General features: G+C 39.1%; 1 protein-coding gene across 6 annotated transcripts; it reads left to right on the forward strand.

The window, feature by feature from the left end:
* Positions 1-213: 213 nt before the first annotated feature.
* Positions 214-26,696, forward strand: LOC311297733 (NLR family CARD domain-containing protein 3-like). 6 transcript variants are annotated; one of them, XM_084420157.1, is made up of 12 exons: positions 217-1,051; positions 4,081-4,177; positions 6,976-7,081; positions 7,611-7,724; positions 11,322-11,435; positions 11,714-11,809; positions 19,701-21,428; positions 22,078-22,167; positions 22,692-22,865; positions 23,597-23,770; positions 24,672-24,845; positions 25,248-26,696. In XM_084420157.1, exons 1-12 carry the CDS (start codon positions 734-736, stop codon positions 25,258-25,260), a joined length of 3,198 nt encoding a protein of 1,065 aa, XP_084276283.1. In that variant the 5' UTR covers positions 217-733; the 3' UTR covers positions 25,261-26,696. The 6 variants fall into 6 exon arrangements, with proteins under 6 accessions (XP_084276286.1, XP_084276288.1, XP_084276285.1 ...); XM_084420158.1 differs by having other exon boundaries at positions 25,281-26,696; XM_084420159.1 differs by lacking the exons at positions 24,672-24,845; positions 25,248-26,696 and adding an exon at positions 24,073-24,649 and having other exon boundaries at positions 216-1,051.

Below are 26,696 nucleotides of genomic sequence, written 5' to 3' on the forward strand. Positions count from 1 at the left end.
GACAGGTGGTTCATAAGTGCACCTAGGTGATAGCAAATTGGCTTTGGGCCGGATCTGGCTTGGCCCACATACCGCATGGAATTACGGTCCAAGGTTGGCCCAAGTGCTGTTTGCTGAAAGTCAATCAGATCAATGCTGGAAGCAGACCAAAACTCACCCATAGTTTTACAATGTACAGCCGTGTCTCTATTTCTCCTTGGCTACAGTACAGGCATAACCTGCTCTCTCCGGTGCATTCTGGGAGTGTGCGAAGGAGCTCTAGTGTTTGTCGGTGTGGAGTGCGTTTTCTTTTTCGAGCGTTCTTCTTTCGTTTTTCTTTGTTTTCCCCTCGGTATTTTTTTTTCCCTACATTTTTGGCAGAGGACAGAGAAGGGAAAGTCGCGGTTTACAAACGCCGGTATGGAGTCTCTGTCCCTCCGGAATGGTTGCAGGTGCGCGCCGGAGCCTGGAGTGACGGTGGAAGATCTGACTGGTTATCGGGGAGAAGGTCGGATTTGATAATATAGTGTCGGCGTCACGTGTGGATAAAGCGATTGTGGTATTTTTGAAGTCTGAATCGCTGATTAATCAGTTAACTGTGAGCGGGTTATGGGTTAAAGGAGCGTTTGTTGCTGTTAACCTGTTATCCGATCCAGCAACAAAAATTACGATCTCTAATGTTCCTCCATTTGTATCGAACGATGCGATTACGAAAGAGTTGCAGAAGTTTGGGACGATAGCGAGCCCTGTAAAAATGATTCCCCTCGGGTGTAAAAACGCGGCACTTAAACATGTACTTTCCTTTAGCCGCCAGGTCTATATGTTTCTGACTTCACCCACAGGTGCTCTTGAAGTTTCCTTCTGTATGACTCACGGAGAAAACTCGTACATGGTTTATGCGAGCACTGAGAGTTTGAAGTGTTTCGAGTGCGGTGTTTTGGGCCATAAATGTTTTGCGTGTCCACATAGAGATGATCAACGGCCGTCCACATCTAGAGCTGAAACTGTTGAACATCTGAATGATGAAGCAGAGCAGAGGAGTGTGGAACAAGATGGAGTCACAGTAGAGGAGGTCAGTGGTAATAACAGTGTCAATCCTGGATGTGTGATATTGTTACAGTGATACTGATGGTGATGGACAAGTGGCTCGCAGACTGCTGCTGATGATATAACTGAGATGAATTATCAAAAAAGGGAGTTTTAGAGGAGATGAGTCAGGCAGCTCTGAGGAAAACATTGCTGAAGAGTATAAGTTTTGTCACAGTCATTAGATCAACAAAAGGCTTTCGATAGGTTTGACCATGTTTTTCTGTTTGATACTTTGAAATCTTTTGGTTTTGGGGATCATTTTATTCCAAAAATTAAACTATTATACCGAGGCAACATGTATGATTAAAATGGCCGGTGGATTAAGTATCCCTGTAAGAGTAAAAAGAGGTAGGTTATCAGGCAGGGCTGTCCTCTCTCAGGTCAACTGTACAGTATACAGTAATTTAACCCTTGCTGTGTAGATTGAGTAATAATATGAGAGCTAATATGTCTACAGACAGATATTAAACTTTCTGCTCGTTAGAGGGTTAAGGGATAGTTCACCCAAAAATGAAAATTAGCCCATTATTTACTCACCCTCAAGTCATCCTAGGTGTATATGACATTCTTTCAGATGAACACAATCAGAGTTATATTAACAAATGTCCTGACTCTTCCAAGCTTTATAATGGCAGTGGATGGCTGTTTCTGTTTTGAAGTTCATAAAAGTGCATCTATCCATCATAAAAAGTCCATCTATCCATCATAAAAAGTGCATCTATCCATCATAAAAAGTGCATCTATCCATCATAAAAGTGCATCTATCCATCATAAAAGTGCATCTATCCATCATAAAAGTCCATCTGTCCATCATAAAAGTGCATCTATCCATCATAAAAAGTGCATCTGTCCATCATAAAAGTGCATCTGTCCATCATAAAAGTGCATCTATCCATCATAAAAAGTGCATCTGTCCATCATAAAAGTGCATCTATCCATCATAAAAAGTGCATCTATCCATGATAAAAGTGCATCTATCCATCATAAAAGTGCATCTATCCATCATAAAAGTGAATCTATCCATCATAAAAGTGCTCCACACGCTCCGGGAAACACAGTTTCCGTTTTTGTCAAACAGTGACCCCTAGAGTTGCTGTGGAGTACTTGTATTCAACGTTACTGCCGTAAATAGTTTCTCGTTTTCTTTTCCTTGAATCTTCCGATCACGTTTTCTTCGTTTTCTTCGTCAACTCTGCCATGATTCACGTCTGAAATGCGTGCTAGTGTCTTCCATAGAGGCTGCTTCATATGTTTTTGATGTATGTGACGTCGTGCCGTAAAGCAAGTCGTGATTCTCGCAAGATTTGTCAGGGCGCCACCTCTCAAACTTGCATTGCTGGTTTTGCCAGCAGGATGATTCGCCCAACTACGAGTTCGTTTACCATCGAAATGACTTCGAAGCTGTTATATTAAGGTACAAATCTTGCATGGTATGCTTTTAATCAATGCCTTCTGAAGCAAAGCGATGCTTTTGTGTAGGAAACATATCCATATTTAAAGGGGTCATATAATGCCATTTTTGTACAAGCTAATATGATTCTTTAGGGTCTAAATTAAAAGTTTGTAATATACTTTAATTAAAAATTCTCATTAGTATTGTAAGAATACACTCATTTTACCTGGTAAAAAACAGCTCTGTTTTCAGCACGCCGTTTGAGTGCATACGTCTTTAAATGATAATGAGCTTTGCTCACCCCGCCCCTCTGTTCTGTGCGTACACCGTTTCTAACACCAAAACGCATTGTTCATTATTAAACGTGGGATTATGAATTATATTGAGATCGTCATACATAGAAAACATGCCGTAATGTAGGCTACCCTTGAGTGTAAACAGCCGCATTCATCATAAAGCGTGCAGAAAGCGATAAGCACAGATTAATATAAATATTAATATAAAGGTTAATAAAACGTTACACTCACTTCAGTTCTTCTGGAGGTGCAGCAGGAACACGAATAGTTGATACTGATCCTATTTTCAGGAACAGCTTCTTAGCAAAACCAGCTTTACTGACCCTTGTTTGTAAAGCAGTCTGGTGTGAAATGACTCGCATTGATCGTGGGGAATCCCCGCGTCAATGCTTTGGGAATATTCCATCAAAAACATCAACATATGACTGCTGTGTTCCTTATTAGGCTACACCCAAGAACAGAACGCCACAATCGCTTAGACGCCATTCTTCTCCAGCATATCAATGCACTATGATGACAGACAGCTCGCTCACGAGCGAGGGCGGGTCTGTGTTGAAACGCATTGCTGTCAATCACAATCGTGGGAGGGGCGTCGATATTGTGACGTCACAAAATCGAACGGCTTGATTTCAGAGAGGGTCAAACATAACCACTGGATGGATTTTTATCATTTTATGATGGTTGTGTACAGGCACTGCCAACACACATTTCAGTACAATCAACTTGTAAAAGTCCATGTACCATTATATGACCCCTTTAAAACTTTATAAAGTAAAATAACTAGCTTCCGGCCAAACGAACATACATTAAATTTGAATTTAGAAGTTGATCACATGATGCACTGAACGTTCTAATCACACCAATGTGATCCAAAGGTTTAATATATGATTCAGGGCATTCAGTTACTTTTAAATGGACAAACAGATGGTTTGTGTTTTTCATTGGACTTTGCCGGCTATAAAAATCTTTCATTTCCTCACGTTTTACAGCTGATTTTATGTGAGAGCCAGCATGAGCCACTGACAGATGACAGTTGCTCGCCCCCCTCTTCCTCTCCTGCCTTGCCCTGCTACACCCACTCCCTCCCTTCTTCTCACAGACGTCCACGCCCATTTGAGTTGCACTTTTCTAAAAGATTGTGAGGTAGAATTAAGCTGAAAGAGGGGGGTTTCATGACCCTTAAACAGCATATGTGCATGACTGAGCTTGAGTTAACGCAGTCACATGATCCTTTTTCTCCCACACTCCAGATATGTTCAGCTAAATTATGAAGGTTGTTTAATTTAATCATTTAATTTAGTGTCTGAATGTTTTTTCATTCAGAGTCAGTGGAGGAGATCAAACTCATCAGATTCTCCTGTATCTTCATCATGGCTGATTCACAAGGATCCAGAGATGGAGATTTTTCTCCAGGATGCAGGTACTTTCAACAAACACTGTTAATTATTGTATTACATCACAGAAAAATATCAGTTAAATATCAGAAAAATAGCCTATTTTTGTCTGATTTTTGTTGTTGTTTATTTGTTTGTTTCTAAAAGCACAATATTGGCCCGTTTCACCGACAAGGCTTAAGCTAGTCCCGGACTTAAATGCATGTTATATTCTAATTTCAATCTTATCTTACTGCAGTGTGTAACAAATGTCTCATAGCAGCCACAGAGCAAACACAGTTATACGCTTTCAACACACTCAAATGTGACCCTGGACCACAAAACCAGTCACATGTCGCACGGGTAGATGGGTCAAAATTATAGATTTTTCTTTTATGCCAAAAATCTTTAGGATATTAAGTAAAGATCACGGTCCATGAAGATATTTTGTACATTTCCTACTGTAAATATATAAAACATGTATTTTTGTGAGTGAATGCAGCACAGTGACCATAAATGGACAACTTTAAAGGAGATTTTCTCAATGTTTCAATTTTTTTGCACCCTCAGATTCCAGATCTTCAATAGTTGTATCTCGGCCAATATTGTCCCATCCTGACAAACCATACATCAATGGAAAGCTTATTGATTCAGCTTTCATATGATGTATAAATCTCAATTTCAAAAAAATTACCCATGTGACTGGTTTTGTGGTCCAGGGTCACAAATGTATTTTAGTATGATTATTATTAGTATGATTATTTTGACTAAGTAAAACAGCGCTGCGTTACACAACAATTTTAATCCAACACACTGCATAAAGTGACCTGTAGGAGTAGTAATTCAGCACTTGCATCTGTTTTATTATAATAAAATAAAATAATGTGTATTTAGTGATCAAATGTAACTGTAACAAATTCAGGGAAGAAGGGGGTGGATGTTAAATGTAACTGTAATCGTAAAATAAACATAAACAACGACACGAAAGGTGAAGTAGCGGCTGTCTGCGGCAAATAAGCATAATAAAAACAGCAAGGTAAAATGTCACGTGGCTCTCGGCCCAACCTGCTTCATACCACAGTTACGTTACTAAAACTTTAATACATTAGCTCATCCATTTAACATGATTTCCTGTCGGATTCCTTTCCAATGGCTGTGGAGTTGAAAACAACAACTCCCATGATTCCACAGTCATTCAAACAAGGCATAGCTTGATGATGTGTTAAATAGGGGACCTCTTAGACTTGTAGTCAAGACCGCCTAAACCGAGACCAAGACACTACCAAGACCAGAGGGTATCGAGACCAAGACAAGACCAAGACCAAGACCAAGACCAAGACAGACCAAGTCAAGACCAAGACCAAGTCGAGACCAAGACCGAGACCAAGTCGAGACCGGAGGGAAAAAAAATAGACTAGTGTTGAAGCTAAGTAATATGAATTCAAGAACACCAGCATACTAGGGTTCAGCCGCAGTTTACATTCAATACATATTAGATGGTATTACTTCAACTACACAGGCAGAACAATACAGAGACAGACCATGTCATGTGTGTGACTGTGAGCTCACTGTAAATGTTTTTGCAGGGTGAGATCAACTATGTGTAGCAATTGCATGACGGCTGTTACTGCACTATTAGACTCCCTTAACTTTTGTGTACTGTTGAGGACTGACATGACTGGTTCATCTGACAAAACATCAAACACCTCCAACACCATCTTGCTCCTCCAACAACTGTCTAAAGAATGAGAAATATGTAACCAATTGAAATTATACTTAATGTGTAGATGAAATCGTAACATCAAATTAAAGATACGCAATTATAAACTTGGATTAGGCCTAATGTTTAGTCAACACAACAGAGATATGCAGATGATATTTAAAATACCATTTATTTAGTCTAACACCATCTAAAATACAATACTGTAATCAAACAACACACACACACACACACACACACACACACACACACACACACACACACACACACACACACACACACACACACACACACACACACACACAGAGATATCAAAGACACAAATTCATCTAAGCAAATGCCTGCCTATCTCTGCCGATTTCGGAGTCTCCAAATTAATCCATTCTGCAACTTTTAAATACATAATAAAATGTTTAAAAACGAAATTATAGGCTTAAGTGCAGGATCCGAAAGTTGGTCGTAATTTTGTCGCTATGGTTACACACACACACACACACCGTTGGCGGTGCGCTCAAAGTCATCTGTCAGTTGTGCAGTTACCCAAAATCTCCTGAATGAAGTTAAAACCCATCATGTCACTGATATGTGTTTTTTAAATCAAGTGATCAAAGTGCTCGTTGCCGCTGCGATCAGTGGCGCGGATAAAGTGTTTTCTCGTATATTGGGCGCACACGCCGCACTGTCTGCACTCGGACGCGCGCTTCAATCCGTTCCGTTGCGGACAATAATGTTGCATTATCGAACGTTGTGTCGTCATGGATATTGTAGTAGCCTATTGTATTGCTAAATCCCCGACCACTATGTCGGTCTGAGACAGCGAGACCTAGACAAGACCGAGAGGTCCGAGACCAAGACAAGACCAAGACCAAAGACCGTCAAGGCCGTGACAAGACCGAGACCACGTAAAAGTGGTCTCGAGACCGGTCTCGAGACATACATCACTAGGACCTCTAGTGGTGAAACTTAAATACTGTGCCTTTAATACTAACGTAAAATATTAAATAAAAAGGTTTCTTCAGTGTGCTTTTTGATGAAAGATGAAAGTGTTTATATTAATATGGTTCCTCTCTTAAAGAATGAACACAGTAATCTTAAGGGTTTAACTGAATCTGTTCTCTGTTACAGTTCAGTCCAGCAGAAGAGCTCAAACCCAGAGTGTGTCTATGAAGGGTAACCGCTCTATGAATGACCCGCCAGAGTTTAAGAGTGGAGACACACTGCCTGATCTCAGGTAATAAGAATAACATTTCTTTAAAAGATGTGCTTATAGTATTAGATTTTTGTATTAGAATATAGGAAAAGTTAAGCTCAAAGGGTTCAACTTCATTTGGGAATATTTATCAAATCAAGGAACCTTGACGAAATTAATTTCAGATAATTAATCAATGTATTCACCCACTGAATCTCTCATGCAAATGACCATATTCATGCAAGTGACCATATTTATGACCATAAAACCAACAAACATCATCATGTGAATACAAACAAAACTTTACTGACTACTCTAGGACACGCTAGGTCAGTCAGTGATTTCAGGAAATGTCATGGAGATTGATGGTAATGGAGATTTTTGTCCACCTTTAAGTAATGGAGTAAGACAGAAATTTCCAGTAAAACTGCACAGCATACTGTAGCTATATAAGTTTGTAGGTCTGTATGTGTTTTTTATTTTACTTTGTTTTAAAAGTAAAATTAACATGAATTAACATGGTGTAAACTCCACTGGATGAGGATTAAACTGAATCTGTTCTCTGTTCCAGTTCAGTCCAGCAGAAGAGCTCAAACCCAGAGTCCAGCTGTGTGTCTATGAAGAGTAACTGCTCTATGGATGAGCCACTAATGTTTAAGAGTGAAGACAAACGGCCTAATCTCAGGTATATCATTACTATAAAAGTTATGCTTATAGCATATTTTTTTATTCAAAGCAAAATTGATCAAACAGTTAGTTTAATGCCAGCAATTACATCAAGTAAATGTAAGCTGAGATTTTTTCCACTATAAGAAATTATGGTCTGTTCCCAACAACTTCCACTCCAATATATATATATATATATATATATCTCAAAATGTTCCTTCACTTAAAAGAGCTTAATTATCATACAGAGACAATTACATCCAATCTCAGTAACATGTAAATAGTATCACAGAGGCCAACCAACAACCATCTTGATTACAGGGACTTCAAATAGCTTGTCACCTTAAACATTTGACCGTTTTGTTTTAACAGAAGATCCACTTCAGATAGATTTTATCACCTTAACCTTTTGCTGTTCTGATTTCACAGAACATCAGAGATGTGGGCACAGAGGAAAGATCCTCAATTTACATTTAAGACAGAGTTTCAGCCTCATGTTGAGAGGGAAGACGAATCTGTTATTCTTAAATTACACTTAAAAACAGAGCTTCATTTACATGTAGAGGGGGAAGACAAACGAAATAGAGGATAAATGTTTGAGCTGAGAGGATGAGATTCATTCTGTTTGACTCCGCTGAATCCAAGGTGCTTTGTGTACCTTGCCACTGCTATGCTGTAATAAACTTCATTTTTGAGATCTTCGACGTCCACATCATTTTTTCTTACACCACCTTTATATAATGGAGTAGGTGTAAAATTGAGTTGATTTTTCTAACCGCTGGTTCAGATTTGTTGAAAGCTTCACAGTGTCTGATCAGAACAGTGATGTTTCACACCAAGAGTACTGTTACAAAAAGTTGGTTTATGGTGCAAATTACAACTCTACTGATGTACATCTCATGGATGCACAAAGATTTAAAGACGATATCCATTAAAACAAAGAAGTACAATTCTTGAGTCACCAGAGAGAACAAATTAAGTACGTAAAATCAAACAAATGCTACTTGTGGTACATTCCAGAATGCCTGCAAACACTCAATGCCACAACAAGCCCCTCGCTCTGGCTTTTATAACTTGTCAACAAGAGAAACTTCTGATTTTGGTCAAGTCAATGAATGTTAAATGACAGGCCTGGTATCACCAGAATCAGAATGTTACCTTGTTTAATTTTATATCATCCGCATTAACCTTACACCGACAAATACAAAATAGAAATATCATATATGATGGGGAGTGTTGTAACACTCAGGGCCGTGCACAGGGGGGTGGCCCGGTGGCTAGAGCCACTGCCCTTCTGCCCTCATCAGCTGAGGTGCCCCTCTTGCCCCCCTCCCTAACCCTCCAGAGGATTCCCATAAAAACGTTCTGTTATCGCTCCGCTAAAGATCCACTGATTCTGCTAATCCGCTCCATGTATTCCTGCTTGCTCCGCAGCATCACTCACAGACAAGCATGTGCCCGCTCTCCGACGACAGTTTCAGAATAGAATGTCGTCCCATTGACAGGTCGATTACAAATTACAATCCACATTACAGACAGTGGTTGATCCACGAAATTAGTATTTTGGTCATTTGTTTTTGTATTTCTGTCTGTAATGTTTTGCTCCTGGTCTTCAAATAGTGCTAACAACTTATACAAAACAAAATACAACAAAATATCCATGTTCTTGGAAGAAAATTTGAATTCTTGTCCAATCAAATTATTTTACCTGATCTAATCTAATATAAATAACACTAATAAATAAAACACTAATAAATAAATAATATTTTCTGTTGTCGGCAGATTTTGTAGACAAAAAACAATGCCTTCACAAAATTAGAAGAAGACAGAGTGAGAAAGAGCAAAGACAGGTTAAAGCCCATTCAAGAAAGCCAGCGGGTAAATTACTATATATAGAATATTTAGCAGAGAGTTTTTCACACTTTAAATCCTGTAAATATATGTCCCATTATAATCAATTACCTTAGTTGATACTAGTATCTATGTATAACATACATCATATTTCTAATATTTTAATAAGACCATTAACATTATACATAATAAAAAGGTAATATAGCCTACTATAAATTATCTAAATGAGTTCTAATCTAAATGAATAGTACCTTAGTATAGTAGGTTATAAGGTGGCTAAAGGCACACCCTAAGAAACATTTGGTTTTCACTACTCCCATAGTGTATGATTGCAGAAAAGTATATGTTTGAAAATTGATGAGCAAGAGATTTTGTGTGAAAATAAATCATAAAGGTGGTTTGTTAGTTTAAAAATCGTATTAATGTATGAGGTGGAAAGGAGGTACACACGGGGTAAAACCAGCACGGTACAAAAGACACACAGTATTGATGCAAATACTTTAGCTAAATTAATATGCTTTTAATAATGCATAAGTTGATACTTGTTCAAAACAATCACTTTAGCAAAGTTGGGTTTTTGGGTGATTTTGATACATTAAATAATGAATGTTTGTTCAATAAATATACTGTCATCAAAATGTATTTAAAAAATACAGAAACAAATTATTTAAAAAACTAAAAGATTCTTGAGATCTTTGTATTTAAATTGCTACATAAGTCTAAAACATTTTATATTAGATCAAATTAGTACAGAATCAACTTGTCGCGATCAAGTCAAGGATCAGCCAAGTTTCCAAGTCTATCATCAAAAGCATTTATGAAAAAAAGTGCTGAGCTGAATTTGTGCCATCGAGTGGTCTAAAAGAGAAGTAAGTCAAATGTGCATTTTACCCTGGTGTGACTTTATAACTGTTGTAACCTACTATCATTTCAATTTATACTGTAACTGTATAATATTAAATTAAATGTCTAATACTTCAATTTAAGATGAGGCAGCTCAGAGAGTGCGGGAGAGCCCACTGAGCATCAGCCAAATCAGACAGTTAAACTGGCTGACAGTAAATAAATATGCTAGAGTGTGATAAGAAAGACAGACATTTAATTATTTAATTGGAAAAGTAATTATAACAACATAAATTGATTTAGCACTAAATCCTAATTGTAATCTAATTGCCCATGATTATAAAAGAGTTATTAATTCTCTATATTAAGATGATACTGCCTCAGAGTCAAACTCCTTATAGTGCCCCCTTTTTTTGGTTTAAGCCACTGCCCCTCAAATTGTCTGTGCACGGCCCTGGTAACACTATTTTCAATATGGGAAAATATAAATTTGCTATAGCTGTGAAAGTGACACACACACACACACACACACACACACACACACACACACACAGAATTGTTAGCCTATGTTTAATGTATTAGTTCTATAGGTGTTTCCTATTTGTTTGTTTTGAATGAAAACTTTTCTAATATTAATAATTTTGAATTAAAGTGGAAGTGGGGTAGGGGAGGGGAATAACATCAAATTATTTTGAAAAAGTTTGAAAACTACAATTAATTAATGCACACAACTTACTATACTGGTCTTCTATACTGTTACAACGTACCCTTCCTGCTGTTAGATTTCAATGCAAGTATAATTTGTAGCAGATAAGTGTGGGAATAAAACATTCCCTGGTCTTTCCTAAGACAGAAGTTTCCTTTAAAAGTGCCCAACATTTATAAGTCTGTATGCTTTTTATTTTATTCGTTTTAAAACCAGTTCAGTCCAGCAGAAGAGCTCAAACCCAGAGTCCAGCTGTGTGTCTATGAAGAGTAACTGCTCTATGGATCCGCCACCAAAGTTTAAGCATGGAGACACACAGCCTGATCTCAGGTATATAATTTCTATGAAAGTAATGCTTATAATATATGCTTATTATTGATTTTTATGAAATTGTTAATATACAGTACAGCAGTATAATGAGTTCAAATCCTGCAAGTTGCAGTCTATTAATGATCAACATTAAGCCTAAGCCCTTGTGCAAAGCTCTATGTATTGTATCATTAATACATTTACACACTATAAAAGCTGTTGGTATGTTACTTAGTTAATGACACAATTACATCAATATCAGTGTGTCTGATTCTTTACCCTCTTCATTCTGATGTAAGGTCAAATCTTCTATCCAGACCAGTTAAAAACAAAACTATGTACAAGCCTGTGATTCAACCACAAGACTTTAATGACAGCATGTATCCTGGTTTCAGGTAAAAATGTAGGACTTTTTTGTTTTTGTTGTTTAATTTTAAGTGTTGCAACGCACACATTACACATCACTTGAACACATGATTAACCCTCTGGGGTCTAAGGTGTTTTTGGGGTCCTTGAGATGTTCTGACATGCCCTGACATTTGTGCTTTTTTCAGTTGCTTATAAACATATTAATGGCAAAGGTGTAATTACACTCTATTTAGCACAAACAGGGCTACCATAATATGTGAGCAACATGAATGTACATGTTTGCATTTTTGAGAGAATAATGTTTATGCATGGTTATTGAAAAAACTAAAAACTAAAGTTTCTGAAATAAGGCCACAAAACACATACTAAATATGTGTCAATAAGACTTTTGACTAATGGATGTTGTCGCCTAGAGTTTTTTCTTCAAAATGATGTGAAAATCATCCTGCCTAATCATTCACATAACACAATACATTGATTTAAATTTTGCAAAACACTTTCTGTTTGGAAAGGCAATATGCAAAGTGGGCGTCAACGATCCAACACCATCATGCATATTTAGTGGTTCGCACCTGAGGAGACAATGGGGCCCGCATACTTAATGAGCCATTCATTCAGGTGTTTGACTGAGACACTAGAAAGAATGCAAGAGCAACAGTTGGAAGCATCTAAATTTTTTTTTTTTTTTCACAAATTGTGCTTGCAAAATTGGCCTATAGTATCCAAGGAAAACATGTCTAGTAATTGTGCAGTTAATTCTCATATTGTATTTTCAGTTTTGGAATATTAATCCTCTCCCCAAATTTGTCACTAATAAAACACAATAAAAATTATTTAAAGAAAAGGCTTATATTTACTGTCAGGATTACACCCTCAATCAGTCCTCAATCACCGTCATCATTCACTCCGCCCACTCGTTCACTATCTCCCGAGTTCTAATCACCACCACCTGGATCCCATCACCAGCTCACCCTTCATAAGCTGCACTCACCCCTTCAGTCCTCGTCTGGTCTCGTCTCTACATGGACACACAGACTCACCTCTCGTATCCTGACACTTACCTGAATCCCCGACCTTCTTCAGCCTGCTGCTATACGCTTCTGATCCTAGTCATCATCACCTGCAAGAGAGACATTGTTATTCTACAGCTAAGTCATCATAAACTGTCTATAATCTGCTTACTCACCGTTATCTCTGGAACCGATCCATTCTGCTGAATAAATTACATTATATACTACCTTCCTGTTTGCTTCTTGTCTGAAACCTGACAGAAGACCAGACCAAAGATACAGAATCCTTCGGATTCCAAAGAAGATCATCCACCGGCGAATCCACCTGCCGCCCCCACAACCAGCCCACAAACCGCATCAGTATCTTCACTTCCGCGTTCATCGGCTACTTCGTTCACTGTTTCTGCCAGTCCCATGGCCCGACCAGCGACATTCACCGGTGAGTCGGAGGACTGCAGTGGGTTTCTTCTACAGGTATCGCTCTATTTCGCTATGCAACAACATAAATTTACCAACGACTCAGCCCGTGTTGCATTCATCATCTCCCTCTTGTCCGGAAGAGCACTCTAGTGGGCGCAAACGCTATGGAATTCCAATTCCGATGCAGTTAAGTCAACTGATCGATTCATTCAACACTTTAAAGAAGTTTTTGGCCAAGCAGCAGCCGATCTCTCCGTTCATGACCAGCTCTTCAATCTTCGACAAGGAAAATCTTCCGTGAGTGATTATGCTCTTCAGTTCCGTACTCTGGCGGCATCTAGTGGTTGGAACGAATCAGCGTTAATTACATCTTTCCGTCATGGTCTTAATCCCAATATTCGACAACTACTTGTGGTCTACGATGACAGCATGGGAATTGAAAATCTTATCCAAGAGACCATCCATGTTTCTCAGCGCTTATTTGCCTGTGATCTATCTGAACCCACTGTAAGTCTTCTGCCCTCGGTTCCATCAAGCACTCCTCCAGCACCCGAGCCCTTGGAGATTGGCTCCTCTCATCTGCCTACTTCGTCGAGAGTCCCGAGGTTCTACAAGAAGTAGAAATTCCAGTGGAGTACCGGGCATTCCAGGATGTGTTCAGCAAGAAGCTGGCGACCAAGCTACCACCTCATCGGCCATGGGACTGTGCTATCGACTTGCTACCTGGAGCAACTCTACCTAAAGGACGTGTTTATCCCCTGTCTATCCCGGAGCAGAAGGCCATGGAGGAGTATGTGGAGGAAGCGTTACAACAAGAGTTCATTTGTCCATCTACCTCCCCTGCCGCTTCGAGTTTCTTCTTTGTGGGTAAAAAGGACGGAGGCTTGAGGCCGTGCATCGACTACAGGAACCTCAACTCTCAGACTGTCAAATTCAGCTATCCCCTTCCTCTGGTCCCAGCAGCTCTGGAACAGCTGCGCGAAGCCCGTATCTTCTCTAAACTTGATCTCAGGAGTGCCTATAACCTCATCCGTATTCGTCATGGAGATGAATGGGAGACGGCGTTTGTGACCCCATCAGGCCACTACGAATATCAGGATATGCCCTTCGGGCTTTCCAACGCTCCCGCTGTCTTCCAGGGGTAAATGAATGAGATCTTTCGTGAACACCTCAATCGTTTTGTCATAGTTTACATCGATGACATCCTCATCTACTCATCTACCCTCTCAGAACATCATCAACACTTCATCAAGGTACTGGAAACATTGAGAAAACATCAACTGTACTTGAAACTGGAAAAATGTGAGTTCCACACCACCACCGTTCAATTCCTGGGCTACATCATCGACCAACATGGCATCCAGATAGACCAGAGGAAGATGGAAACCATTCAGAACTGGGCAATACCATCATCCGTTAAAGAACTTCAAAGATTCCTTGGTTTTGCTAATTTCTATCGAAGATTCATCAATAACTACAGCTCCATCATTGCACCCCTCACTTCAGCTCTGAAAGGCCGGCCCAAGTCTCTGTCCTTGTCACCTGATGCCATCCAGGCTTTCCAGCGCCTCAAAGAAGCCTTCACGACAAGCTCCAATCCTCGCTCATCCCAATCCATATATTCCATTTGTCGTCGAGGTTGATGCATCATCCACAGGGGTTGGAGCGGTCCTATCTCAGCGGCAGGGTGAGCCTCCCAAACTCCTTCCATGTGCCGCCTTCTCTAAAAAGCTGTCGATGAGCAGATCGCCCAGGAGAACCATCGCCATCCTGCTCCGCCGGGAGGTCCAGAAGGGCTCACCTACGTTCCTCAACATCTGCGTACTGCCCTTCTGGACTCAGCTCATACAGCTCCGGGCTCTGGACATCCAGGTAGCAAGCGTACCCTCTCGCTCCTCAATCAACGGTACTGGTGGCCGTCCATCTCAAGGGACGTTTCCCGTTACATCAAGGGATGCTCAGTCTGCGCCATCACCAACACTCCCCGTAAACTACCTGAAGGCAAACTTGTACCACTACCCATTCCCAGATGTCCATGGTCTCATATCGGTGTGGATTTTATGACCGATCTTCCTCTCTCCGAAGGAAACACTTGTGTACTTGTCGTAGTCGACAGATTTTCCAAGGGATGTAAACTTATACCCCACCTGGTCTTCCCACAGCTCTTGGTACTGCTGAAGCTCTATTCCACCATGTCTTTCGTAATTTCGTAATTCCTGAAGATATAGTTTCTGATCGAGGACCTCAATTCATCTCACGTGTCTGGCATGCCTTCTTCAAACTCCTTGGAGTTACCGTCAGTTTATCATCTGGATATCACCCACAGAACAACGGCCAGACCAGGGCTCGCGACTAACGGCGTCCTATCGTCCTGGGGACGATAGAAAATGTGTTTAGGACGAACAGAAATATTCTCTAGGACGCCTACAGGACGAAAGACATTTTTGTATGTATGTTCATTTATTACTAGCCTATTATGGTAACTTACTTAGAAAATGTCAAAATTAACCGACCAAGCGCTGACTACAACGGAGCGCGTCTTCTCATGCTGTTACTATAGTTACTATCACTGGCCGGCTACTCACCCGGAGACTTGTTTCGCGGTACATCTATCACATGGCTTATTTTCACAGACAAAAACGAGACGATAACTAAATAAAAACTAGTTTTGAATGACAAAAACCATGACGAAAATCTATTGACATTTTCGTCAACGAATAAAAACTAGACAAAAATGTTAGATAGTGACGATTTGGGAAGCGATCCAGTCAGAACTGATGTCCTGCGTTTGTGGTAGATGCGCACATTTGTACTGTAACGTGCTGATCTACCAAGCGGCACACGGGTTGACATGCGCTGCATGTCTCATAAAATGTTAAAAAATGTAAACGTCTGGGAGAATAAGTAGAGCAGACATATAGATCTGAATAAGAGTGACAACGCAAAAAAAAGAGCTGTATTGAGTACAGTTTTCTGTGCGCACACACCCGACCCGAAGCGTGCCGCCATGCACATAGGCCTAGACACCTACTGTATACAGCGCGTGAGTACTGAATTGAGCTCTCTTTCGTGTCTGAATGGACAAATACACACAACATTATGACGAAATGTCCGTTTTGGAGAGTATTCACGTAAACTATGTTGGTTATGTCTTAAACAGTTTTGAGTGTATCGGATGTGCATCAGCGCACGTCACTGGACATGATCCGATGTCTTAAAGTGACAGTGGGTAATAAACCTAATGCGGTCTGTGTATTGATCAAGCAACAAAAGAAAAAGAGAAAAGCATTCACTGCTCGTTAATAGCTTTAATAATAATTCATTATATTTAATTCATACAAATAAATATGTCTGCTGCATGAAAGAATAAAGAATGATGATATTTTTGAGATATGTTGTCACCAGTATTTATTTGTTATTTTTTAATCCAACCAACTCCAAAACGTTTTGAGCTGTATGTATTTTTATCTTAATTTTCGTATATGTAAAAAAAAAAAAAAAAAAATTCTGCATGAATACAAAAAAGCATACACTCCTGTTATTTTTTTATTAAACCTGTTTTTTACTTGTTAACAGATAATTACTTTGAATAGAGCTAAATAAATATAATACTATATATCATAAACATTTTAATGGTGTTTTTGTTATGTGACTAACAACTATAGATGATAATAACAAAGTACAGAAACAACATGTTTATTTTGGGACGGTTGACATTCACTTTAGGACGGTTCAAATCGTTTTTCAGGACGGTTCCAGGACGGAGGTGAAAAAAGTTAGTCTGGAGCCCTGGGCCAGACTGAGCGGAAGATCCAAGAGATCGGACGCTACCCTAGGACCTACTGCCACCAGTACCAAGACAGCTGGAACCGATACCTCCCCTGGGCGGAATACGCCCAGAACTCCCTCAGACAGAACACCACCGGGCTCACCCCCTTCCAGTGTATCCTCGGATATCAACCTCCTCTCTTCCCTTGGTCGGGTGAGCCCTCGGAGGTTCCAGCTGTCGATTTCTGGTTCCATCAGAGCGAGGGGGTATGGGACTCAGCTCATGTGCACCTCCAACAGGCAGTGCGGAGGCATAAGGATCAAGCGGACCGTCGGCGAAGTGATACTCCTCAGTACCAGCCAGGACAGAAGGTGTGGCTTTCGACGCGGGACATACGCCTCCACCTGAGTCCTCGATACATCGGACCTTTTACCATTCAGAGACAGTTGAACGAAGTCACCTACAGACTCAACCTTCCACCTCACTATCGGATTGCACCTTCTTTTCATGTCTCTCTCCTTAAACCTTTCACTGATCCTGTCACTCCTCTCCCTACAGATGTGTCCACAGAAGATGTACCTCCTCCTCCCGTTCCTGTGGAAGAAGAGCCCATCTACCGAGTTCGCTCCATCATGGACTCCCGGTGGCGAGGTCCCCGTTTGGAGTACTTGGTTGACTGGGAGGACTATGGACCTGAAGAACGTTCTTGGGTACTCCGTGACGACATCTTAGACCCTGCTCTACTCACTGAATTCCACATCGACCATCCTGACCGTCCAGCTCCCAGGGGTCGTGGTAGACCTCGCCACCGGCAACGTCCCTCTTCTTCCCAGCCGTCAAGAGCCGCCTTGGGAGGGGGGGGTACTGTCAGGATTACACCCTCAATCAGTCCTCAATCACCGTCCTCAATCACCGTCATCATTCACTCCGCCCACTCGTTCACTATCACCCGAGTTCTAATCACCACCACCTAGATCCCATCACCAGCTCACCCTTCATAAGCTGCACTCACCCCTTCAGTCCTCGTCTGGTCTCGTCTCTACATGGACACACACTCACCTCTCGTATCCTGACACTTACCTGAATCCCGACCTGCTATGGCCTGCTGCTATACGCTTCTGATCCTAGTCATCATCACCTGCAAGAGAGACATTGCTATTCTACAGCTAAGTCATCATAAACTGTCTATAATCTGCTTACTCACCGTTATCTCTGGAACCGATCCATTCTGCTGAATAAATTACATTATATACTACCTTCCTGTTTGCTTCTTGTCTGAAACCTGACATTTACCTTTTAATAGTTTGTTTACATCTACCTTGTAAATATATATTTTTTTATTAAAAAGGTTACAATTACAACAACAATTCAAGAGTAATCTTTCTTTGTAAAAACTAAAGTATACATTATATCATACACATTTCAAAGTTAAGGATTCATTACTTGAATATAGCCTAGGCTACATTGGAATAAACACTATAACATATTATTTGATTACTTTATTTTTGACAAAACATACTATATTTAACATATGATCAAAAATTGGCAAACAAAAGCTTATTTGATGTAGCAGATATTTTACAGTAAAAATGTATAATCTATCCAAAACTAATCAACGAAATGTTGTCTTTCATATGTCCGTAACATAGGTCTTTCATTTTTATTATAAGAAATATAAATGTTATTGTGCAGTTTAATGCGTTGCTTATACAAATACATTTTATTTCAACATATTTCAGTCGATTTTTACTCAGTATAGCAATACAGTTTGCTAAAAGCGAAACATTCATTCACACACAGAAACGCGATTCAAATTTAAACCGTCTTTTTGCCAGTTGTGGTAAACAGCGCGCATCTCTGCCGTTCAGTCATTCACACACAGAAATGCGATTCACTTGAGAATGAAAAAACAACTTACTACAGTATTCCATAGCTCAGGATCCGTTGTCCTCGAAATACCAGCACTTCTGAGGTACATTTTCCATTATTATTATTTCGATAGTATTATTCCTCACAGCACCGCGAGACGGTGTAAACAAGTACAATGATCTGAATAAGCTTGATGTGTTTTCTCGAGCTGATATGGGGGCGTTTACAGGTTTGCGTGGATTGCCTCAGTCATTTGCATTTGAATAGCGCGCGCTCTCCGTGGGCGGGGTCAAATTAAAACTAATGAGCTGAGATGAGAATGACTGACATCTCTCTCTTTTCATACAGATTGCATAAACTGAGAATATTTGTTTTTTATAAAAATTACTTCATTTAAAAGAAGAGAATTCAAGCTTCATGCCTGTGTGACTGTTTGACTGAGTATTCGCTGAGTTATGGTTCATTTTCGGACGCATTTCAGAATGGACTTAACTGACAGAGAGAAGGCAGAACTTGCTTCGTGTTTATTTTTCTTCATTTGGCAAAAAGCACAACACTTTGTTTTTATTGTGAGTATACACAAAAAAAATACACACTTAACAGGATCGATTGATGTATGAAACTCCTTTGGAAAATCAAAGTCAACAGAGTATGTATGAGTCTCTTTTACACTGATTAAAAAAAAGCGAGCACATCACGTCGGCGTGATGACCTCAGGGGGTTAATAATTTAAACATTTCAGAGACATAATGATGTTCTATATCCTATAATACAGCAAACAAAAAAATAAATGTAGTAATTTATGGATATTTACTACTCTAACTTGTGTAATAATCTGGCATTTTACAGCTTCGACTCCAAAACTGAAGTCCTCAACCTGAGAAATCAATCAAATCTGAGAAAGAAGTTTGAGTGTTTGTGTGAGGGAATATCAAAGCAGGGAAACCCAGCACTCCTGAATGAGATCTACACAGAGCTCTACATCACAGAGAGTGGAAGTGGAGAGATCAATAATGAGCATGAGGTGAGACAGATTGAGAGACAGTCCAGCAGAGCAGAAACAGAGGACACACCGATCAAATGCAGTGACATCTTTAGACCTTTACCTGGACAAGACAAACCCATCAGAACTGTGTTGACAAAGGGAGTCGCTGGCATTGGGAAAACAGTCTCTGTGCAGAAGTTCATCCTGGACTGGGCTGAAGGGAAAGAGAATCAGGACGTCCAGCTCATATTTCCACTTGCTTTCAGAGAGCTCAATTTGATGAAGGACAAAACACTCAGTCTTTCAGATCTTCTTCATCTCTTTTTCCCTGAAACAAAAGAAATGGACATATCCAGTTATGAGTATAAAGTGTTGTTCATCTTTGATGGTCTGGATGAGTGTCGTCTGTCTCTGGATTTTCAGAGCGATGTGAGGTTGTGTGATGTGACTGAATCAGCCTCAGTGGACGAGCTGCTGACAAACCTCATTGTTGGGAATCTGCTTCCCTCTGCTCTCATCTGGATCACCTCCAGACCAGCGGCAGCGGATCTCGTCCCCTCCGAGTGTGTCCATAGAGTGACAGAGGTACGAGGCTTCAGTGACACACAGAAGGAGGAATACTTCAGGAAGAGAATCAGTGATCAGAGTCTGGCCGACAGGATCATCTCACACCTGAAGTCATCAAGGAGCCTCTTTATTATGTGCCACATCCCAGTGTTCTGCTGGATCTCAGCCACTGTTCTAGAGAAGATGTTGAGTGAAGCAGAGAGAGGAGAGATTCCCAAGACTCTCACTCAAATGTACACACACTTCCTGCTCATTCAGACCAACATCAAACATGAGAAGGACTATGAGAAGAAAGTGAAAGATGAAGACATGATTGTCAAACTGGGGAAACTGGCTTATCAGCAGCTTGCGAAAGGCAACCTGATCTTCTATGAGGAAGACCTGAGAGAGTGCGGCATTGATGAGACAGAAGCATCAGTTTACTCAGGATTGTGCACTCAGATCTTCAGAGAGGAGTTGGACTTGTGTCAAGGGAAAGTCTTCTGCTTTGTTCATCTGAGCATTCAGGAACATCTAGCAGCTCTATATGTGCATCTCTCCTTTATCAACAATAACATCAATGTGTTTGACCAGATTACCAAACCAACTAATGGAGAAACAGTTTCCCTATCTGATCTCCATCAGAGAGCTGTGGATGAGGCTTTAGACAGTAAAAATGGGCATCTGGACCTTTTTCTTCGTTTTCTTCTGGGTCTGTCAGTGGAGTCTAATCAGAGTCTCTTAAAAGAACTAAAGACACAGACAGCAAACAGCTCTCACAACAATGAGAAAACAGTTGACTATATTAAAGAAAAGATCAGTGAGATTCCCTCTCCAGATAAATACATCAATCTGTTTCACTGTCTGAATGAACTGGGTGATCTTTCTCTAGTGAACGAAGCTCAACCTCGCATGAGCCGCGGAGGATTACGTGATGTAAAACTCTCCTCATCTCAGTGGTCAGCTTTAGTTTTTGTGTTGTTGTCCTCAGAGCAGACACTGCATCATTTTAACCTAAACAGCTTATTTGGAGCCACTATTGAGAAGTAAGTAACACTGAGTACAATCATTACAGTCTAAAACATTATGAACCCAGAGAAACAAAGAGATCAGAGGTGTTTAAATAATGGGACACAGATTGATTTCTGGGATATTGTACGTAATTTGTGGGTGTTTCTCGAACGGATGCTGTGTCCTAGTAAGGCTGCATATCTCGGCTACCTCGTCATCAAGGCCCGCCAAAGGCAGTCTCAATTTGAAGGAGCCTTTGAAGGCAGCCTTCGTTTCGCGTCTTTAATTCAATTTGGTTTGGAAGGATACATCAACTGTATCCTTTGTGTTAATGCTGAGGAGGACTTGAGCCTTCAAGCCCCAGAATGACTGAACTAGGAATGACTCAACCTCACTAGGATGCAGCCTTCCATTTGTGAATCCGCTAAATTATTGTCCAGTAAATCTCTCCTGAAATTGTGATTGTGACCTGCCACAGCAACATTGACAAAAAGTAAAAACAAATGTGTGTTGGCTGAATACGTTTAGTAGCATCTACAGTTAAATACAAAAGAAAAATGTCCTTTTAAAAGCAGTGTTTGTTTAATTGAAAACTATTGAATGTATTTAATGTATTATTTACTTACACCATTATTATTATTATTATTATTAGCATTATTTTATTTATTTGTTCTTTTCAAATAGTGACTCATCTGTCACCCAGAAAGCACAAAACACAGCAGATGAAGTTCTTCAGAAGCTCCTGCCTGTGGTTACAGCAACTAGATCAGCTGTGTAAGTAACACTGAGAACAATCATCACTGTTAAAACATTTATATTTTTTACTTAAATTTATTAATTAATAATGTAACAAAAAGTGTCTCACTTCAGTTTTAAAAGTTTTTTTATGACATATGATACATTTATTTTCAGATATATGCATTTGGAATGTATGCATAAACATTTATATTTAGAATTTTTTATTTAATTTCATTTAAATGTAAAAATATATACTAAAATATCAGTTTTATATAATCTTTCTCACAAGAGACATACTTTCTCTGAATAACAGTAAAACTCACTGACATATTTAATTAATTGTGTAAAAAATAGGTATTGCACAAATGATGAACTTACAAATAATAATAATTAAAAAAAATCCTGCTTGAATTTGACTGCAGCTGTGTTATCATTATGTTTTGTGCTCTCTGACAGACCAAGATCCATCTAACATGGTGATTTGATGTTATTGGTTTCTCTTTGATAATGAAGTATCTGTTGATCTGAGAGAGTGAAGAGTGTGTCATTGTTCTGTACAGGTTGAGTAAGTGTGGTGTCACATATGAAGGTTGTGCTGCTCTGGCTTCAGCTCTGAGATCAAATCCCTCCCACTTGAGAACACTGAATCTGAATGGGGATAATCTAGGAGACGCAGGAGTGAAGCTACTCTCTACTGGATTGAAGAATCCTCACTGTAAACTGAAGGAATTGTGGTAAGATCATCTCTCTGATAGTCACATCATGTGCTCAGATAGAGATATTTTAAAATAGTTTATAGTGAGACCAAGTGTTTGGGATTGTAATTTACATATAATGATTTTACATGAATCACATTCAACATAATCACAGTTAATGTACTTGATATCTGAAACTAAAGCTAATTTCATTCATCTTCACTCACATCACATCAGTGGCAAGGCTACATAAAGGCCAGATTGACGGCTGCTCCACCTAATCAAATGAGACACCAATTTATTTACTTGTGGTAAAAGAGAAAAATCACACATAAAGGACAATAAGCATTGCTCAAATACATGAATTTAGCAGATGTCACTCCCTAAACTTTGCCGTGTGTACGTGGCCACTGGTCAAGCAATAAAAAACAAAAGATTTATTCAAAATCTAAATGGACTATATATTGCCTAGAAAGTGCAGAAAGAGCATTCCATTTATAATCACTATAAAAGCTGTCATCTTAGTTCATCACGATGACGATCTCACAAAGTTCCATTTTAATCAAGAAAGCTGTCCACACTGCACAATGAATCTCTTATTTACTTGTGGAAAAAATTCAACTTTTCTCAGTGTCGGTCTCCATCTATAACACTGTTAATGTGAACATGATTAGATGAATATCAGCTACATTTTATTCTACCTTATTTGTAATCATTAAAACATAAATGGGCTACAGAGAAAATGAAGAGTGTTTCATTGTTCTCTACAGGTTGAGTAAGTGTGGTATCACAGATGAAGGTTGTGCTGCTCTGGCTTCAGCTCTGAGATCAAACCCCTCACACCTGAGACATCTGAATCTGTCATATAATAAACTAGGAGACTCAGGAGTGAAGCTGATATCTGCTGTACTGGAGAATCCTCACTGTAAACTGGAGAAACTGTGGTAAGATCATATGTAAATCTCACATGAAACTGTGGCAATGAATTTTCCAATTTCATTAATTCATAAAGTAACATCAAAATCAAATTCAGGGAAAACTATGTGAGTTACTTTGCTGTGAGTTAATGTGATTGATCTGTAAATGATTGAACACATGAACTGCTTCTTATTAAGGTGATACTTCTGTACCAATAGTCACTCTGATAAACGCACTTACTCACAATCAAAATTTAACACTCTTTACTTTAAACACACTCAATCTCAACACAGTCAGGATTAACACAGTCCATTCATTTTAATTGTAGGAGAAAACTGGATAATGTAGAGTTTTTTTTACATGTTTAAAATCTACATCTAAATCTAAAGAAGTATGGCATGGCCAATACCAGGTAAAGTACTTATTCTACCGTGTTTGCAAGTACTTGTTAGAAGAAGCAGTCGAGCAACAGGAGAGGACATCAGCTTGTGAGTGTTTACTTTTATCATTAGATTTTAGTGCATTTTTTCGTTGCTAGAAAACTTTGTTTACTGTGTTTAACAGTTTATGCCTGCTGAGGTCACGTTTGTTTGTCTGTCGTGCATCTCGCGTGGCTTTTTAGTTTCGCAGGTAAAGTACTTATTCTACCGTGTTTGCAAGTACTTGTTAGAAGCAGTCGAGCGACAGGAGAGGACAAAGAGACATTGTTTAAAAAAAGAGACATTGCACAAATTATAAACATACAATTAAAATATATATATATTTCCTGCTTAAGTTAGACTGCAGCTGTGTTATGATAATGTTTTGTGCTCTGACACAGACCAAGATCCATATAACATGGTGATTTGAGCTTATGTTATTGGTTTATCTTTGATAATGAAGTCTATGTTGATGAGAGAGTGAAGAGTGTGTCATTGTTCTCTACAGCTTGAGTAAGTGTGGTGTCACAGATGAAGGTTGTGCTGCTCTGGCTTCAGCTCTGAGATCAAACCCCTCACACCTGAGAGAACTGAATCTGAATGGGAATAAACTAGGAGACTCAGGAGTGAAGCTGCTCCATGACCTGAAGGATAATCATCATTATAAACTGCAGATACTATGGTAACAGTAGTTTTGAATAATTTTCATCATATTTTCATTTAAAGTTCAAGTGGCTGTTTTACTCTCTCATTGTACCAGGCTCAGTAACACCACATGCGTGTGAATATTTCGTCGGAGATCATCAGATAATGAGTCTCTTATATGAGTTAAATTCTGCTCATAGTGTTTTGACTAATTGTGAAAAAAACATTAATGTTATTTTCAGCTTTTACATTTTTACTGTCTCTGTGTGTGATAAACTGAGATTTGGGTTGTTTGTAATTAACTGATATTAAATTAGTAGTGGAGTGTAATGATTATTTCTGCTGAATTAATATAGCTTATTTAAGTTTTCTTATGAAAAGATGTGACAGACGAAATGTCTCATACTGCATATATGATTGTTTGTTTGTTTTATTTTAGGACTAATATCTAGTTTTGTCTGATTTTCTCAAGATCATCTCTACAGAGACTCAGTCAACAGAATCAAACGAGACCAAAGATACAGTGACTTCACTGTTATAAATTAAGACTTCATGTAGATTTCAGCAATCCTCTGACAAACCTGATGAGGCGGCAGTAAAACGCCTTTTAATTTCACAGCAGCAAATTACAGTTTCTCATTTATAGGTTAATCATTTTATTTGTATAAACGCATAGTATAAATTCTAAAAGGTTGGAGTTTTGTTAGAGAAAATATAGAGCCTGAATATGTTTGTGTTTGTGTTGTACCAGCAGAGGGAGACAAAGACTAATAAAATATATACTTTTTGTGATTATAAAAAAAAAAAAAACAGTTCAAGCTCACCTTTGGAATACAAATAATGGAAACTTGAGTGTGTATATATAATGATAGTTGTATTACATTTGTATTAATGTATTTAGTGTTTCTTTGTAAAATTATAAATGGTGGTAACAATTATTAAAGTGACGATTTAAGGCTCAATGACAGTATCATGAGAATATTAATTTGTTTCCTCACAAGTCTAGTGTTTGAGGGGAGTAATAAAAGAGATTGTGGAGCTCCTTCCCCCATCCCAGAACTTCACAATACATCCCAGAGTTGTAAACACTAGTGATGGGAAGTTTGGATCATTTTTCTGACTCTCTGGTTTGATCTCGTTCATCAAAATGAACAAATCTTTATTCGAGTAATTTTGTTCAATTAAGTGGCTTTAAATGTTATACTTTTAACAGGCTAATTCCCCTTTTAACACATCCACCTACGCAATGTTAATCATATTCTGAATTAAGAAATCATTATAATGCAGTCAAAAATAATTTACAGGGAACATAAATAATAACTTTACCATCCAATTCTTTCATTAATGTGTCACGTGACATACGCAATGAACGGATAGTTCATGAATCACCTATCACTAGTAAACACAAGAGGCTTGTTCGACTTCATGCAGCTCTGTGCAGACCGATCGGCGGCTGACTTGAAGCAGTGCATGCCAGTTAGAAATTTTGTCCGACTTGATACAGTGCCGACGCCACGTGACTGTGACTTATGCCATCAAAGTACTGCAAGAGCAATACGAGAGTAGCCGGAGAACTTAGCTCTGATGACGACACAGCTGTTCCACGATTGGCCGGATTCACCGCATGACAACGATCATGTGTGTTTCGTGTTTATTCTTACACCTTTAGTTCCACTAAAGCTCACAAATAATTTTTTTATAACAGTAAACACTCTTTTCATGTAGTCGCAATGTTATAGTTGTTACAATGTTACACACACACATATACACATACATACAGTGAGGAAAATAAGTATTTGAACACCCTGCTATTTTGCAAGTTCTCCCACTTAGAAATCATGGAGGGGTCTGAAATTGTCATCGTAGGTGCATGTCCACTGTGAGAGAC

This window comes from Rutilus rutilus (assembly GCF_951802725.1).
Source record: "Rutilus rutilus genome assembly, chromosome: 9".
Taxonomy (NCBI): Eukaryota; Metazoa; Chordata; class Actinopteri; order Cypriniformes; family Leuciscidae; genus Rutilus; species Rutilus rutilus.